The sequence below is a fragment of the Tamandua tetradactyla genome, chromosome 5, assembly GCF_023851605.1.
Source record: "Tamandua tetradactyla isolate mTamTet1 chromosome 5, mTamTet1.pri, whole genome shotgun sequence".
NCBI classification, from domain to species: Eukaryota; Metazoa; Chordata; class Mammalia; order Pilosa; family Myrmecophagidae; genus Tamandua; species Tamandua tetradactyla.
In genome coordinates this window covers 146,140,062-146,157,122 of record NC_135331.1, presented here as the reverse complement: position 1 = coordinate 146,157,122, position 17,061 = coordinate 146,140,062, and the positions used below count along the sequence as shown (strand labels likewise).

The 17,061-nt window shown below is 37.3% G+C and overlaps 1 protein-coding gene and 1 long non-coding RNA gene across 4 annotated transcripts in view; one reads left to right on the top strand and one right to left on the bottom strand.

Annotated features, from left to right (window-relative positions):
- Positions 1–794: 794 nt before the first annotated feature.
- Positions 795–16,301, bottom strand: PM20D2 (peptidase M20 domain containing 2). The gene is made up of 7 exons (XM_077162399.1): positions 15,732–16,301; positions 13,443–13,591; positions 8,623–8,765; positions 7,283–7,437; positions 5,987–6,122; positions 1,192–1,299; positions 795–966 (listed from the first exon to the last, which is right to left on the bottom strand). The coding sequence occupies exons 1-7, from the start codon at positions 16,194–16,196 to the stop codon at positions 827–829; spliced, it is 1,296 nt and encodes a 431-aa protein (XP_077018514.1). The 5' UTR covers positions 16,197–16,301; the 3' UTR covers positions 795–826.
- The window catches only part of LOC143684953 (uncharacterized), a 41,446-nt gene continuing 29,330 nt past the window's right edge, over positions 4,946–17,061 (top strand). For all 3 annotated transcript variants that reach the window (XR_013176281.1, XR_013176282.1, XR_013176283.1), the window contains exons 1-2: positions 4,946–5,044; positions 8,150–8,213. This is a non-coding gene — a long non-coding RNA (uncharacterized LOC143684953). The remainder of the gene's footprint in view (positions 5,045–8,149; positions 8,214–17,061) is intronic.

Genomic DNA, 17,061 nt, shown 5'->3' with positions numbered 1-17,061 from the left:
GACATGACACTGAAGATTCAGTAACATGACATTAAAGACTGGTGCATAATGACCAAGATTCAAGCTTGGTGCACAGTCGTCACATCTCTCTCAAGTCCTAGAACACACTGGGCTAATACGCAAATAAAGGAAGAGTCCAATCCTACCTGTGTATATTTTTTCCTATTACTACAGAATTGAATTAGGAATAGCCTTTAATGCCACTTGTCAGAGTTAATTATAAAAAGATAGAAACTTCTCTTTTTCCCTTCAAAGCTAGAACCAAAGCTTCTTCTATATACTTGAGTTTCTAGATATTTCACACAAGCATTTCTAATTTACAAAGCCTACTTTTATTATAAATGAAACCAAAACAGATAACAGTCAGACATTCAAAATGAACTTTCCCTGCATTTAAAGCTTGAAGTTTAAAACTGTTTTATAGAACAGTTGTACCACTTAGGCCAAAAGCCTTTTTCATGTGTGTCAAATCTGAATATAAGGCTTTAACTGACTTAAGACCTTTTTAAATACATTTATATAACATTTTGAATTTATAAAATATCATCGATAAACACTGTATCACCCAGGATGTTTAAGAAATGCTATCACATATGAGCTTCTGAAAGATCACAATTCCATCAAGCACAGATTTCTGAAAATTTTCATTTTAGGTATGAAGTAGTGTTTTCTCCAGACCATGTTCTCACTTTTCACGTAGAAGGAACTCGATTCCTCTAAGATTAAAAAACAAGCAGGTTCTCCATTAAAAAAGATTAAAGGAAAAAAATCAATTCTTCTTAATAATTCATAAGTGGCTCCTAAATTTCCTTTTATTTTACTGTATTTAAAATTCTTCTTCTTGAAGTTTTAATTTGAAGTCCTCTCTGATTTTTTTCAGCAATTCTGGATTAAAAATAACATCCAATGCTGTCATTGCCAGAGCTTTGGCTGTACGCAAAGTGTAGAATTGAGCTTTTTGTGATCCTAAAAGGCAAAGAAAATACATGAAAATACGTGAAAATACCTCCACATTTATTACAAATTTATTAATTTCTCAGGTTAGTTCTCAACAGCTAAATTGCCTCTCTGACTGACCACCACAACACAGTGTTCTCTGAGGTAACGTCAAGCAGTGAAATAATATAGGCTAAACTATATTAGAGAAAGAAAGTGAGTAAAGTCAAAACACTCACTTCTAACAGCACTTACCTACAGCTTCTGTATATTGTTCTGTATGATTCAGGGCATCAGAGCCAATGTAAAAATATGGATGAATTCCAGGAACCACAAAAGAAACATTTCCAAAATCAGTAGATCCTTGGAACACATAAAGTAAGAAAAGTATATCTGGTTAAACATTTTTTAAATTATAAAGTTATAATCAGAATTCTATATTTGGTTATAGTTGTTAGACAAGATCTAGAAAAGAGAACTTCTTGTTAAGTTGTCCACATGCTCACTGCTTTTAATGCCTCACCTTTCACTGAGTCTTCAAGCCACTACAGTATGCTCCCACTTCCATCAGTCACCACAATAACCCTCATAGTCATTAAGCACCTGCCACTGCCAAATCTAATGGCCACTTTTCAGTCTTCATCTTACTTGCCTTCTCAGCAGCACTCTATAATGTCAACTACTCCCTTTCCTCCTTTCTGACACAGTATTTGCCTGATTTCCCTCCTGCCTCTAATGGTCCCTTCTGACTCTATTCGGGTATACCCTCTTCTACCTGATCACGAAATATTAGTTACTCAAGACTCAATCTATAAGCTGAGACTCAGCATCAAGAGATTGAGAAAACCCCTAGAATGAGCTGAGACTCAGCATCAAGGGATTGAGAAAACCTTCTCGACCAAAAGGGGGAAGAGTGAAATGAGAAAATAAAGTGTCAAGGGCTGAGAGATTCCAAACAGAGTCGAGAGGTTATTTTAGAGGTTATTCTTACGCACTAAGTAGATATCACCTTGTTAGCCAAGGTGTAGTGGAGAGGCTGGAGGGAATTGCCTGAAAATGTGGAGCTGTGTTCCAGTAGCCATGACTGGCCCTCTTCTCTAAGCCCAGCAACTATTCTATCAACAATACCTCCTAAATATCTCAGAAACATATACCGTTCTCATCATCATCACCAACACCCATCCCCAATCATTTTTGGCCATCATAACTCCTAATTGGTCTAGCAGTATTTACTGTCCATCAGTATTTGTTCAACCTTGGTTTACAAGGTTTACATTCACCTTCCAACACTCCCATGTATTCTCTACAGCTGTGCTGGTTTGAAAGTATTATGTACCCCAGAACAGCCATGTTTTAATCCTGATCCAATCTAGTGGAGGCAGCTATGTCTCTTAATCCTGATTCAATACTGTAGCTTGGAAACTTTTGATTAGATTATCTTCGCAGAGATGTGGCATGTCCAATTGTGGGTGTAATCCTTCGACTGGATGGAGATGTGACTCCACCCATTCCAGGTGGGTCCTGTTAAGTTTACTGGAATTCTTTAAAAGAAGAAACATTTTGGGAAAAGACAGATATGAAAGAGCTGACAGAAACTTGAGAGTAGAGCTGACAGGCAGAGAACAGAGGCACAGATGTTTGGAGATACTGGGAGCCCAGCAGACATCACCATGAGAAGTTAAGAAGCCAGAACCTGGAGAGAGCCAAGTGAAGCCAAGATATGAAGGCCAGCCCCGCAGAAGCAACACAGAAGCAGAGGCTGAAAGAAATGGAGCCAGGCAAGGGACCAGCAGATGCCATCCATGTTACTACCCAGCCAACAGAGGTGTTCCTGACCCATCAGCCTTTCTTGAGTGGAGGTAGGCTCTTGTTGGTGCCTTAATTTGGACACTTTCATTTTCTTAGAACTATAAATGTATAACTTATTAAATTCCCCTTTTTAAAGCCGGTCAGTTCTGGTACATTACATTCCGGCAGCTTGCAAACTAACACAATAGCTCAGCCATTCTGGACACTTCCCATGCACACTTCTGCAAATGTCCTTTCAACATGCTTTCACCTCTCCCCTTTTTACCTACTTTACTGTTCTGCTACTCATCTTTCAGATATCATCTTAAGCATCACTTCCTCTGGGAAACAGAGGTTAAATTACTCTAGCTTAGGTTCCCAAAGAATTGTATTACTCTCCTTCATAACCTTTTTTCAGTTTTAGCTTTCCACTTATTGGATTATTTGGTTAATGTCTGTCTCTCCAACTAGATTATTATGTTCGATAAAGCCAGAAATGGTATTTTAAATTACTATGCATATGGCCTCTCACATGATTGACACAACAAAAGTTTGCTGAATAAATCATAGTAAAAATCAAGCATCACACTCACTTAAGATATTTATTGCTTACTGTGTGTCAAACACTGCAAGCCAAAGTTAGAGTACACAAGAATGAATAGTAAGTGAAATAATTAACAGCAGCTAACATTTAGCTGGAATTATCATGTTCCAAATACAATGCTAAGTGCCTCCCATAAGTTAGCATTAACATTTTGAACAATTCCCATTTTACACATGGAGAAACCAAGGCTTAAAGATAACTTGCCTATGGTTAAGCTAAGCTGGACAAGCTTTGAACCCAGGGAATCAATGAAAGGTATTTTCATTAATGGAAGTTAATTAGTGAAAGGTACTGCTTTAGAAAATATTCACTAAATACTTAGTGTTAGAAATGGCTCCAGGCCCTGGGGATATAGTGGAGATGGTACAAACAGTAAACAAGACATACAAGTCCAAAAGTCTGCCACATATTTTAAGTCCTTATTTGGTAGATACAAATCCTAGAGCCTGCAAATCATACCCAAATTATAGCTGCTTTATTCCATTGTTTTGCCCTTATATAAAACCCAAACCGTGGGTAGATCTAACCATGCACATTCCCTCGTAAAGCCTGCTAGGGCAGAAGTACATGACCATGGAGACTGTCATGACAAGTTCATGGTCTTTAACCTCAGCTGAGCTCTCAATGCTGTTCAGAGGGGAAAAAAAACCCTGGCCAACTTCTCTCAGTGGCTGTTCTTTTAGACCTCCACCCCACCACCTCAATGCTCACCCATATGCTTCCAACACTCCCTCGGGAAGATACCTCTGAACAATCTGCCCTCTGCCCTGAAAAGTTTACTTGCATATACCTTCTGTCCTTATATTCTCAGTAGGCCATGTATTCATCCTTCTAACCATGGCTAAACCTGCTATGTTCTAGATCCTATCCCTTCCTGCCTCAAGAACTCTGATCAGTCACTTCCTCTCTATCTTCAACTTTACTCTGAAACCCCACTCAAGGATCTTCCATTTAAACAAAAAACCTTTTGTTTTGCATATCTCCTTCAAACTGGTATACACTCTATTTTCCTTTAAAGCTAACTTTTTGAAAAATAATAGTATTCCTTTGCTATCTCTACTACCACATGAGTCAACACAGTGGGTAAAGAAATCTAGTCCTACCAGCCTTCAACTATTTTTCTCAAGAAAACCTATGAATTTCTAATTGCTGGTCCAATGGACACGAGCTCATACTTATTTTATTATTTCGTCTCTATAGTACCTGACACGATTTACTCTTCTTTCCCCTCAAGAAATTCTCTTTGATGACTCTGTACTCTCCTGTTTGTCTGGCTTTCTCTCTGCCCCCTTTCTATCTCTTTTCCTAGATCTCTTTACTTTACCTATTTCTTAAATGCTGCTGATCCTAGGGTTTCATAGTTGGGCCTCTTCTCCCTTTATGTACTTGGGTAACATCATCAACACCACAGCTTCAATTATCTTCTACACACCGACGACTCCTGAACTCCACCCTAGACATCTGTGCTGGTTTGAATCTGTTACGTACCCCAGAAAAATCTATGTTCTTTTAATCCAATCTTGTGGGAGCAGACCTATTGCTGCGTGGAACATTCTGATTAGGTTGTTTTCAGGGAGACCTATCGCTGGGTGGAACATTCTGATTAGGTTGTTTCCATGGAGATGTGACCCCTCCCTATCCAAGGTGGGTTTTAATCTGATTGCTGGAGTCCTTTAAGGGAGAGACATTTTGGAGAGAGCTCAGAGCCGAGAGAAGGTGAGAGATAAAGAAAAGTCCACAGAGACATTTTGGAAAGAAGGTACAGCAGACTTCGCCATGTGCCTTCCCAGGTGACAGAGGAAACCCAGATGCTAGCAGCCTTTCCTCTGAGAAGGTATCCTCCTGTAGATGCCTTAGTTTGGACACTGCTATGGCCTTAGAACTATAAATTTGTAACAATAAATCCCTTTTGAAAAGCCAACCCATTTCTGGTATATTGCATTCTGGCAGCTTTAGTAAACAGAAATAACATCTTTTGGGGGTTCCAGATTGAACAAGTTACTAGATAGCTCTATTAAGAAATCCTATAGATACCTCAAATTTAACGTATTGGATAATTTATACCAACCATCCATACCCCACCCGTCTGGAACCCCTTATTGTAATAAATGACACTGCCACCTCACTGCAATCACCAAGTCCTATTGGGAATACTCTATTATTATATTTTAGGAGGTACATCTTCAATTTGCAAACTTATTAGTAATATGTTTTAAAGGGAAATAATCTAAAATAACCCCAAAGTACACTTACGATTATTTAAATTCTAATAGTTGTCTTTTACTCCTCAGAAACGCAAAGTCTACCAGATAACTAAGTATTTACTAACCTTGTTTATTGTGACAATTGAGAATTAATTAAATTCCATTTTCATTTTTGGTAGCTTACTTAAAAAATAGAACTAATTTAAACAGTAAGAATATTTAGAATATGGAGCAAAAAGAAGGGTGGCCATTTCTAAAATAAATCTGCTCATTTAACATTCCACTCTCACTGAAGAGTCATTAGTTTCTTTCACTTCACCATTAAGTTTGTAAAAAACACTGTAAAAACATTAGCAATTACCCCCTCCACCTTCCTAGCCATTAACCAACCCCATTTAAAGAAGATATTTCTCTTCCTCAAATAGCCAAATATATAATGAAAGAACTTAATTACCTGATGGGCTATTCAACATTGCATCTTCTGAAATGAAATCTATTCCCAGCTTTTTTCCATTTTCCATATAAGCTTTCCATAGGCTTTTATTGGGAAGAACATTGTAATAATCATGTTTTCCACCTTTAATTTCTACCTAATAAAAAATTATAAAACATATTTTGAAATAATTCAATCCCACTATCTACTTTTCAAAGCTATGATGCTTCTTTAAAAGAAAGAACTTTAAGAGGGAATATTTTCCCTTCTGGACATAAATTTGCTCAAATCTCTTACCTTGGAAAATATGTATTTTCTTAAGAAGAGTTCCTAGGATCCCATGCTCTTTGTTATATAGACACCAAAAGTACGAAATGTCACCAAGCTATACTAGCCAGAAAGTCTAAACTTTAGGCACCTAAATAGAGTATGGGGAGGAGCCCAGGTATTCCCATTTTAATAGCAACCCCAACTAATTGTGATGTAAGTAGTCAAAAAAGCACAGGAACAGGGCAGTGCAGTGGTGGCTCAGCAGCAGAATTCTCGACTGCCATGTTGGAGGCCTGGGTTCAATTCCAGGAGCCTGCCCATGCCAAAAAAAACCAAAAAAAGCACAAGATCACTGCTTGAGGGATAACCTCCGAAATAAATTCATAAAAACGAACACTGATATCATTGCCTTGTCTGAAAGGTATAAAGGTGTCCTGAGAGAAAGATATTTTACTACCATATATATCTGTAATTCAACCAAAAATATCATTTACTGATTTTGCCATAAAGTTCCCTTTATAGAAACTCGACAGAGCAATTCGAAAAGCCTAATAGCCAATGTGGAAGAGTATACACCTTACAAAAAGTCAGGGATTCTAGTTTAATAGTCTCAGTTATTCTAATTTTTATATAAGTAAGACTACCTTGCTTAGCAATAGATTAATAACAGATTAAATAGATTAAAAAGCCCTGAAAAGATATATATATAAAGGAGATACACATTATAGAGATATACTGTTTTATAAATCTAATTTATTGTTAGACATTTTTAGCATAAATGGATTAGTAATTTTTTTTGAAATTACATTTCCATTCTTGTTCTCTTTTCCATCTTAAATGATGTTCAGTAAAAAATACCTATTGAAGGCCTTGAGTAAAATATATAAGAATTAAAGACTTTCACATCAGTAATTAAGCCAACCGATTTTGTATACACAAGACATCACCAGATGAAAATCGGGTTTTAATCTAACTTTATATATAAATAACCCCTGCCCACATATATACCTTTGATTATTACTTAGATTAACTTTTAAAAGTTCTTACTGTGCACCCAGTAGCCAAAGCTGCAGCTCTGAAGCAATCTTCTGCCTTTTTGGTCAAAACTGGAAGTTCTTTCATTGAGGGTGCACGGAAGTAATAGATTAATTCAGAATAAGAGGGAATTATATTGGGTTTTACACCACCATTTTTTATTATACCTATAAAAAAGAACCAAATTACTGGAATTAAGCTTGGAGACCATTTCCTTAAGCTAAAATATACCGATTAAGTTTTTCAGTCACTATATTCATAAAGAAAAACAGCAATTTAAACTTACTAGCTTCAAAGAAATACCAAACAAAGACTGTGATATGTTGTATAACCTAAGTTTCTACACATAGGGTGATATTTTCTGGCTAATAAGAAAAAAAAATTCTCTATATAAACTTTATTCCAAAGAATTTATATCATGTTAAGAAACTGTGATTTGAGATTATGAGGAAACTGCCAGAAATTAATGTAAGTACAAAAAATGAACTTAGTGAACCTAAAGGTTTTTGGAAGGTCTTTATTTCTATGGACTATTACAAATGTACATTTTAATAAACTTTTGATGCTAAAAAGAAAACAAAAAAAATACAATGGTATGTGCTCCTATAACTCCCTTCATACCTCAAGAGTTCCATGAGTATTTTAAATAGCTTTCAGCACTGGGAAAATGATTCTCATGCTAAAAAGCAATCAATGCAGGTCAAAGATCACTAAGTTCAGCCAAGTGTCAAAATAAATTTATTCATCTGGAAACTACATTGAAAATGAAGATATACCCACTCAAAGTAAAGCCAAAATAGACATGCAAAAGATAACTTTATATGATCTACTATTTAAAAAATATTTATTTCTACATATTTTTATTTTTTCCTTTTAAAGATCCTAATGCATGGAACTGACAAAAGTAAAATTACAAACTGACTTCAGTCTACAGCAAAATCAGGTAAAAAAAAAAGAGCTATTAAAGTTTTACAGTTTCTCAAATTATAAGTAAATTATAAAAATAAAGAAATTTGTATCTTTAAATCAGTACTTTGTAACTATTTATATTATGACAAACAATTTTAAAATATGGTACTCAGGATCAACAGCAATTGAGTAAATAAAACAGTAATTTTTATACTTTTATAAATTGATACAATACAAAATTTTGCTATCATCAAGATAACAGTGAGGATAACTGAAGATCAAGTCCCAGCTTTCAAATACCCATAGAAAGAATGAATTACTTACATATAAGCTCATGAAGAATATATAATATTTCCACGTCTTTAAAAGCTCAATTTAAGTAATCAAATTGCACTGAAATAAATTAAGCACCCTGTATTACACAAAGCATTTGACCTTCATACCATGAACTCTCCAAGTTGGTTTCATTTGTTGTCTTAACACAGACAGATTGTTGTAGGCGAGAACGGCAGCATCTAATGCATTTACTCCTTCCCAGGGATAAGCAGCAGCATGAGATGCTTTTCCATAGTATTTCACAGTCACACTGGGAAATAAAACATCACTTTAAATTGCTTTTTCCAATGACACTAAAGTAATAAAATCCAAGTAGTTAGGACCACCCAACTATTATTCAAAATTAATAGGCACAACTGGAATTTTTCTTTGCAAATCATCTTCAGTAATAGCAATACAATTTACATTAATTATATAGTTTGTAAGTATGCAATGCAGTGCTTGGCACAAGGAAGGCATGGGGGGAGGGAGGAAGAAGATAACTTTGTTCAATAGATTTCTTGTATAGGCTAAGTTTGTGCACAATTCAATCCAAACAAATATGAAATACCGAATTAGGTACTAGAATTACAAAGATGGTTCCTGTCTCCTACATTGCACTGTGATAGTTCTATATCTAAGGTGTGTAAAACTCGTTCTGTCTTAAGGGGAGGAAGGTCAAGGAAAGGCAAAAAGGAGGTGATAATTAAAATGGGTTAAACAGCCTTTTGAAAATCAGATTATACTCACAATGTTATTATTAAATGCCCCAGCATTAAATCAGTTGTTTCTGAACAAGTTACTAAGTCTTTGAAACACTTATATTGCCAATACCTTACAATTTTATAAACTATTTTTATCCCATTTCCAAATAGCTCTGATATCAATCTAACTACTCAGATACAATAAAAAACAATAAGGAAGGTTTAAAGAAAGGATTGCATATTAAATAAATTGGTATTTAAAGCACCAAGACTGACTTGCCCAGATAACATTTTTTAAAGCCTACCTGAATGGTAGTACCCACATTTAGATAATTTAAAAACCAATTTAATCTCGACCAAAAGGGGGAAGAAAGAAATGAAACAAAATAAAGCATTAGTGGCTGAGAGATTTCAAACAGTTGAGAGGTTATCCTGGAGGTTATTCTTACACATTATACAGATATGCCCTTTTTAGTTTATGGTGTACTGGAGTGGCTGGGGGAAGTGCCTCAAACTGTAAAGCTGTGTTCCAGTAGATATGTTTCTTGAAGATGAATGTATGATATAGCTTTCGCAATGTGACTATGTGATTGTGAAAACCTTGTGTCTGATATGCCTTTTTTCTAAGGTATGGACAGATGAGTAAAAAATACGGATTAAAAATAAATAATCTACAAATTGAGTAGACTGAAATACTAGGAAACAATGAAAGGGAGTGGTGAAGGGTATAAAAAAAAATAGGGGGAACAAATGTTAAAATATATTGGGTAGATGGAAATAATAGTGGTCAATGAGAGGCAAGGGTAAGGAATATGGTATGTATGAGTTTTTCCTTTCTCTTTTTATTTCTTTTTCTGGAGTGATGCAAATGTCCTAAAAAAGGATCATGGTGATGAATATACTACTATGTGATGTACTGTGAGCCACTGACTGTACACCATGTATGGAATGTTTGTATGTTAAGAATGTTTGTGTTTGTATATTGTTTTGGTTTGTCAATAAATAAACAAAACAAAACAATTTAAGTTTCAACAACCTCCCCTCTAGGAGTTTTGAACAACCTGCAAGGACAAACAAAGGTATCTTTCTCAAAGCTTCAGAAAACAAGTTAAAGGACTGCAGTAATGGGGCGAGCGCCAAATCAAGAAAAAGGCTACGTGAAAGAGGTAGAACCTCCTGCCGCCCTGGCTGGCCCCTCTCTCCTTCCCCACCCCCCCCCACCTCCCCCCTGCTTAGCATGGAGCCAGATGAGCTCCCGGTACAGATTCCTGACCCGTTCCTGAGAGAGCAGAGTAACCCTCATGCACATACTGAGAATATGTATATCTGAGCCAGTCTGCCTGATGGTAGCCTGAGGAACTCACCAATCAAGAACGTGTCCTGCTTGCAGAAGCAGCTCACGGAACTCTACTACAGAATGCCATGCCATGGGAGAGCAGACAAGCCATGCTACCTGGGGCAAGGGATTGCTAGCTGTAGGACCTACAGTGCAGGTCTAGGACCGAAAGCAAACTGTTTCCAACGATAAGGAGACATTCAGAACCACGCAATGGTACAAAGACTGACAAAGATGTTTTCTTTCCTTATATATACATATATAAGTTAATTTCTGGCAATTAAGGAAAGTTAATTAGTTAATTTCTGGCAATCAAGGAAAGCGCTGCATAACACTAGCTAGATATAACCTTAAGGAAGAGATACCACAGAGTCTAGGTTCTAGTGATAACACATTAAAATATCAAAGAGTCCAAGTTTCAATAAAAGGCAACAAAACATACAAAGAAAACAGACAGCGATGGCCCAGGAAAAGCAGAAGATTAAAGCATTAGAAATCATCATATATGGGACATACAACATAAAGACTTAAAAAACAATGGTCCGATATATGCTTAAAGGAAAACATGGACACAGAACTTAAGGAAGTCACAAACACCATAGGTTAAAACAAAGAGAATATCAATAGAGAAATGGGAAATAATGAAAAGAAATCAAACAGCGCTGAAGACCACAGTAACAGAAATTAAAAATTCCATAGAGGGATTATCAGAACAGGCAGAAGAATCAGTGAATCTGAAGATAAGACAATAGAAATCATCCAGAAGGAATACTGAAAGAAGAAAAGTGAACAGACATATTTAAAGTGCTGAAAGCCAACATCTGCCAACCAAGAATTCTATATACAGCAAAACTGTCTTTCAAAAAACGAGGGAGAGATTAAGACATTCCCAGATAACAAAAGGTGAGGGAGTCTTGTAGTCTTCATCAACAGAAGACCAGCCCTACAAGAGATGCTAAAGAGTTCTGTATGTTGAAAGGAAAGGATAGTAGACAATAGATCAAAGCTACGAAAGAAACAAAGATCTTTGGTGAGGGTACTGATATGGGTAAAGATGAATGCCATTGTTATTTTTTTCCTATGCAACTCCATTTTTCACTTCCTACAGGATCTAAAGGGCAAATGCATAAAACGAATCAGTGGTTTGGAGTCATAATGTACAGGCATGTAATTTGCAACAAGAACTACATATATACTTTGTATATACTATTTAAATTAAGTTGGTATTAAAGCAAACAAGATTGTTATAGATATAGAATGTTAAATTTAAGACCCATGGTAACAACAAAGAAATTATCAGAGAATATACAAGCTCATGGACACAGAAATTAGAGTATAGATTACCAGGGGTGGGGAGGAGGTGGAATGAAAAGTTAATGCATAATGAGTATGGGTTTCTGCTTAGGAAGACTGGAAAGTTATAGAGGTACTGTAATATTGTGAATGTTGTAATGCAATTGAATGGCATGGCTGGGAATGGATGAGACAGGAAAGTTTAGGTTGTATATACGAAGGAAGGTGGGGGGAAGCAGGAGGGAGGAGGGAGAAGGGAGGGAGGAAGAGAGGAAAGGAAGGAAGGAAGGAAGGAAGGAAAGAAGGAAGGAAGGAAGGAGGGAGGGAAGGAGGGAGAGGAAGGAGAGGAAGGAAGGAAAGGAAGGAGAGGAAGGAGGGAAGAAGGAAAGGCAATTAAAGAGACAACAGCAATTAAATGTGATACATGGCCCTGGATGAAATATGACAAGGGAGGAGAAAAGGTTCAAAGGGACCTACTGGGACATAAGAAAAAACTAGAATATATACTGTAAGCTTTCTATCATTGTTAATTTTCTTGAACTTGATAACTGCATATATATGGTGGTTATAAAAGTGAATATCCTTGTTCTTAGGAATGTACATGGCAGTATCGATGTTCAAAGGGCATGCTGTATACAAGCTACACTTAATTGTTCAGAAAATGAATTGATAAATAGAGATATAGGCAATTAGATAGATGGATAGATACAATATGACAAATACGGCTTTATGTTAATTGGTCGATCTGGGTATTTGGGGGTTAGGGATATTTTGGAGTTCACAGTGTGAGGTTCATATTTTTGTTAACTGTCCTATAAGTTTGAAAGTGTTTCAAATAAACAGTTAAAAAATCAACTACCTTTGGACTTATTTTTTAATAAGTCCTTAAAATACTCATGATACTTCTTAACTGATTCTAAATATTCTGTTAGCAAAACCAAAAAAAAAAAACAAGTAAAAGCATCCAAACGTATTTGTAAGATTTTAGGATACTTGTTATTTCCTCAGTATATATCTCACCACTATCACCTTGAACTGAATTTTATCAATACTGGTGACAAGTATTGTAAAAAAGAAAACGGATGTCCTTTATTAAAAAGGCTCTAGTATCATTTCTTCTAGGGTTCGACAAATCTATGTACTTTAATTTTTTAATACAATTTTATTGAACTATACTCATATACCATATAATCATGCAACGTACATGGCTCACAGAATCATCATATAGTTGTACATGCATCACCACAATCAATTTTAGAACATATTCATTACTCCAACAGAACTATTTCTTGCAAATCTATTCAATCGCAAAAGCAATTCCTTATTCAAAAAATCAGATAGTTCATAATAGAATTTAAGTGTCAACACATTCCATTTGGTATTCCTGTACTTGTTAGACACTACTTTAACACTCCAATAACAAACACCATAATAAATCTCAACTAAAAGAGACCTGCCAAATGGCATTCAATGTAAAACAAGTAAGTATATCATCCAGTAGCTTTCAATATACTCTTTAAATGTATATATGTGGACTTTTAATCTCCAGTTAAAAAATAAAAATACTCTAAAGTCTGTTTCCACCAGGAAGTTCATCTTCAATTTGATTACTTACTCATGTTCAGCCACATCAGGTAGATAAGCAGCATTCTCTTGGGAAGGATGGGCCATAAAAACAACATCAAGATTTTTAAAAGCCCCTGCTTCAATTAAATCAATTTTGCCACCACCATCTTCCTCTGCAGGGGTTCCCAAGACAACTACCTAGAAGGTAATACTCATGTAAGAGCAAAACAACAAAAGAAATCATAGTAGGATAATATCAAACAGGTTCCCTTGCATATGTATTTATAATCTACATTAATGTCCTGAAACTATGGAGATAGGTTTTGTTTCCTGACACCTAAATAATGCAGTAGGCATAAATATATGGTGTTAAAATAATTACAAAGTTTAACTGTTAGACCAATAACATCATTATATCAGTTTGGTGCATCACATGTGCTAGAGACATTACAGAAAATATTTCCTAATTTTATAACTTAATTTTAGACAAATAAGCCAAAGGTGAAAAAAGTTAAATACTACATACTTAATTGCTCAAAATTCTTTAAGACTTATTTCTTAAAGCATCCTCTAGACTAAGCTTTTCAATGTATATCTATAATTATTATTAAGCACTTTACTGGTAAGGAACTCAAAATTTACTTATTAGTTATCCTCACAACAACCCTGTGAGGTAGGTGAGTGATCTGAATCATCTTTTTAGGGGAGGATGATCTTGAGGCACAGAATCATCATTTTAGGGGAGGATGGTTTTGAGGCACAGAAGTGTTTTGCCCCAGTTCACAGAGCAAGTCTTCAGCCAGAGCTGGGATTAGAACTCAGATGTCCTGACCTCAGGCCTGAACTCTGATTCCTTTACTGAGCTACTTCATTAAAGGGCTTTATGTATTAATCCTTTACAGAGAGCATTAAACAAATCTTAATACCACATTTAGAAATGGCCAGCTATTACACAAACTTACTAATTCGATTCCACCAGTTCAACCAGGCAGATTTATTGGTCACCAAACACCTAATTAAACAAAAGAGAACTTTACAGAATAAGCATTTTACTTTGATATTTAACTTCTTCAAACAATTTTTAAAAGCAAAGAAAAATTATCTACAAACAACTAATATACTTTCAAGATCACATATAAAAGCGCAAGGAAGAAAACTAGAAAAAGTCTGGGTTTGTAAAGGGGATCAATATAATTCCATTATAAGACAGATAACCTTGCTAAAACTAAGAATTAACATTTCAAATTAGAAACTTGCACATTTCCCAAAGTCTTTCTTGAGGAGTTATAAAGAATCCAAACTCAGCTGCTCTTTATTTTTAACCTTTGACTTGTTAATTTTGATATCTCTTGCTAACTTGGAATCTTTTATAAACCTGGCAAGAACTAAATCTCTAACGTTTCATGCAAAGGAACCACCCGCACCCCCATCAAAACAAAAACCTAATAAGATGCAAAAACAAGCCCCCAAAGGCAAAAAAAAAAAAAAAAAAAAAAAAAAAAAAAAGAGAAGACAGCTAAAGAGAAAAAGCCACAAAAGATGGAATTGTTAGGATAAATGAGGAAAGTTACTGACATTTTTTTAAGGGTCTAAAGAATATTAAAATAAAGCATTAGTCTTCCCCTTAACCTGAACGATGATGAGTGAATGAAGAATATACCACAGAATGAAGAATATATCATCTGGAAAAACAGTAACACAAGATTAAACTTGCTCCACGACAAACGACATTTTCCCCTTTGAAGAGATGAGATTTTTTTTTTCAATCATGAAGGAAAAATAAAGATTTAAGGATGAACTCATTTATGTATGTATTCTCTTTACCGTTACTTGCATAATTCTAGAGGTCTGATGGTTCTAACTGAAAATTTCCTATCTAACATCAGTTTTTCGAATCACAAAGCTCCTATGCCTGCCACAAACAAAGAACTTTTTGTCGTCCTATAAAAATTACTTCCTCCTGAAACTGCACAAACTTGTCAGCAAATTGTGGTTGCTTCTCAATTGCCAAAAATAACCCCTAACGAAACGAGGCTTAGTGCTAAGTTCTTTCCTAAGGGGGTGTCTAACCAAAATGTTTACAGTTACAGAAAAGGAAACAAACACAAATACAAAAAATCTGCAAAATGTCGCTAGGTTTGCAAGAAGTGAACTACAGGTTTTATTCGAGGGTTCTGCCTTTCGGCTACGGCGAGGGTGGGACGCTGAGTACCGCCCCCGACACCTGCCCCGCGGAGGATGCACCCGGGTCCTCTCTTCCTCGGCCAGGGCGAAGGATTCCGAGTGGGTCACGGCCTGGGCAGTCGCATGGGAGTCACGCGCCCCGACCCCACCTCACCTTCACCGGCGGAGGCGGCCCAAGGAGGCTCTCCAGGGCCCCCTTCACGCCCAGCGCGGCCGCCGCCCCGACCTCGGCTATCAGATTGTGGCCGCAGGCGTGCCCAATGCCGGGCAGCGCGTCGTACTCGCAGAGGAAGCCCAGGTGCAGCGGCCGCGGCCCGGTAGTCGGCGCCGCGGGGCTACCGGACGGCTCCCACTCGGCCCGAAAGGCCGTAGGCAGCTCGTAGTGCGGCTGCACCGTCCAGGCGGCGGCCGGCGGCTCGCTCTCGAAAAAGCGCGTCAGCACGCTGTGGGCATGGCGCTCCTCGTAGGCCAGCTCGGGCTCGCTCCAGATCGCGCTGCTTAGGGCCCCCAGCCGCTCGGCTGCCTCATCGATGCGCTCCCCGGCGCGCAGCTTCAGCAGCTCCAGCTCCGAGCTGGAGCTGGGACCCTCAGCCCCGGACCGCTCCTGCCCGCGTCTCATAGCGCCCAGAGCTTTCCACCGCTCTGCCGTGCGGTCGCCGCGGCCCCGACTGCTTGCGCCTGCGCCCCGCAGCCACGGGAACCTTGGCTTGGAGCGCCCGCCGCCGCCGCAGTAGCCGGGAGCCCCGCCCCCAGTCCCAGCGCCACCTCTCCAGGGACTCGTCCGAAGCGCGGTGTGTGTCAGCTCCATCCCGGCGGGTGCGCCGCCCCGGGGCGGGGAAGGGCGCTTTCAAGACAGTTGGCTTCCGTGTCCATTGGGTCCAAGTCTTTGGCTATCCTGGCAATTGAGCTCTGCTTTAAAATAATACTTTTCCGTTATTGCTTATTCCCCACGGTAGCAAAATGAGAATGGTTTTATTTGGTTAATAGCCATCAGAATCAGACCAGGTGGAAAATATTTCCTGAAAAATGCCACTCTCCTTTCGAGTAATAGTAATAGAAATTTGTACAAAGTTTTTAGTTCCTAAAAGATGTCAGTATAAACGCCGCACAATGAATCCTGGTCTGCAGAATCTATACGCTTAAGTTTTGGGTGTTGTCCCCACTTTCTCTTCCTTCAGAAACCTTTATTATCTAAAAACTGCAGCTACTCTTGAGAATAATAATAATAAACTGCAACTATCCAGAATCAAATCTTGCAAATTTCAGAACAGCACATGAAATATAACAAGCACTAAGTATTACCTATTATTATAATTGAACTAAGAATTAGAATGAATTTAAAAGGAAAAAAAGCCGAAGAGATAATAAAAAGACTTGTGATAATATACTATTTTGTTGATTTTTTAAAGTAGTAACAGCCTTGAATGGGAATATATGACTAGTTTGTTTATAATTTCCATGCTGAACTCAAGTAAAATGATATG

Bases quoted from the DNA above. Each gene is read 5' to 3' on its own strand.
- PM20D2 (XM_077162399.1), bottom strand. From the start codon at position 16,196: ATGAGACGCGGGCAGGAGCGGTCCGGGGCTGAGGGTCCCAGCTCCAGC. The intron at 8,766-13,442 runs GTAAGTAATCAA...TTTATTTCCCAG, and splicing joins CCTGATGTGGCTGAACATGA to TGTGACTGTGAAATACTATG. The intron at 967-1,191 runs GTAAGTGCTGTT...TTTGCCTTTTAG, and splicing joins ACAATATACAGAAGCTGTAG to GATCACAAAAAGCTCAATTC.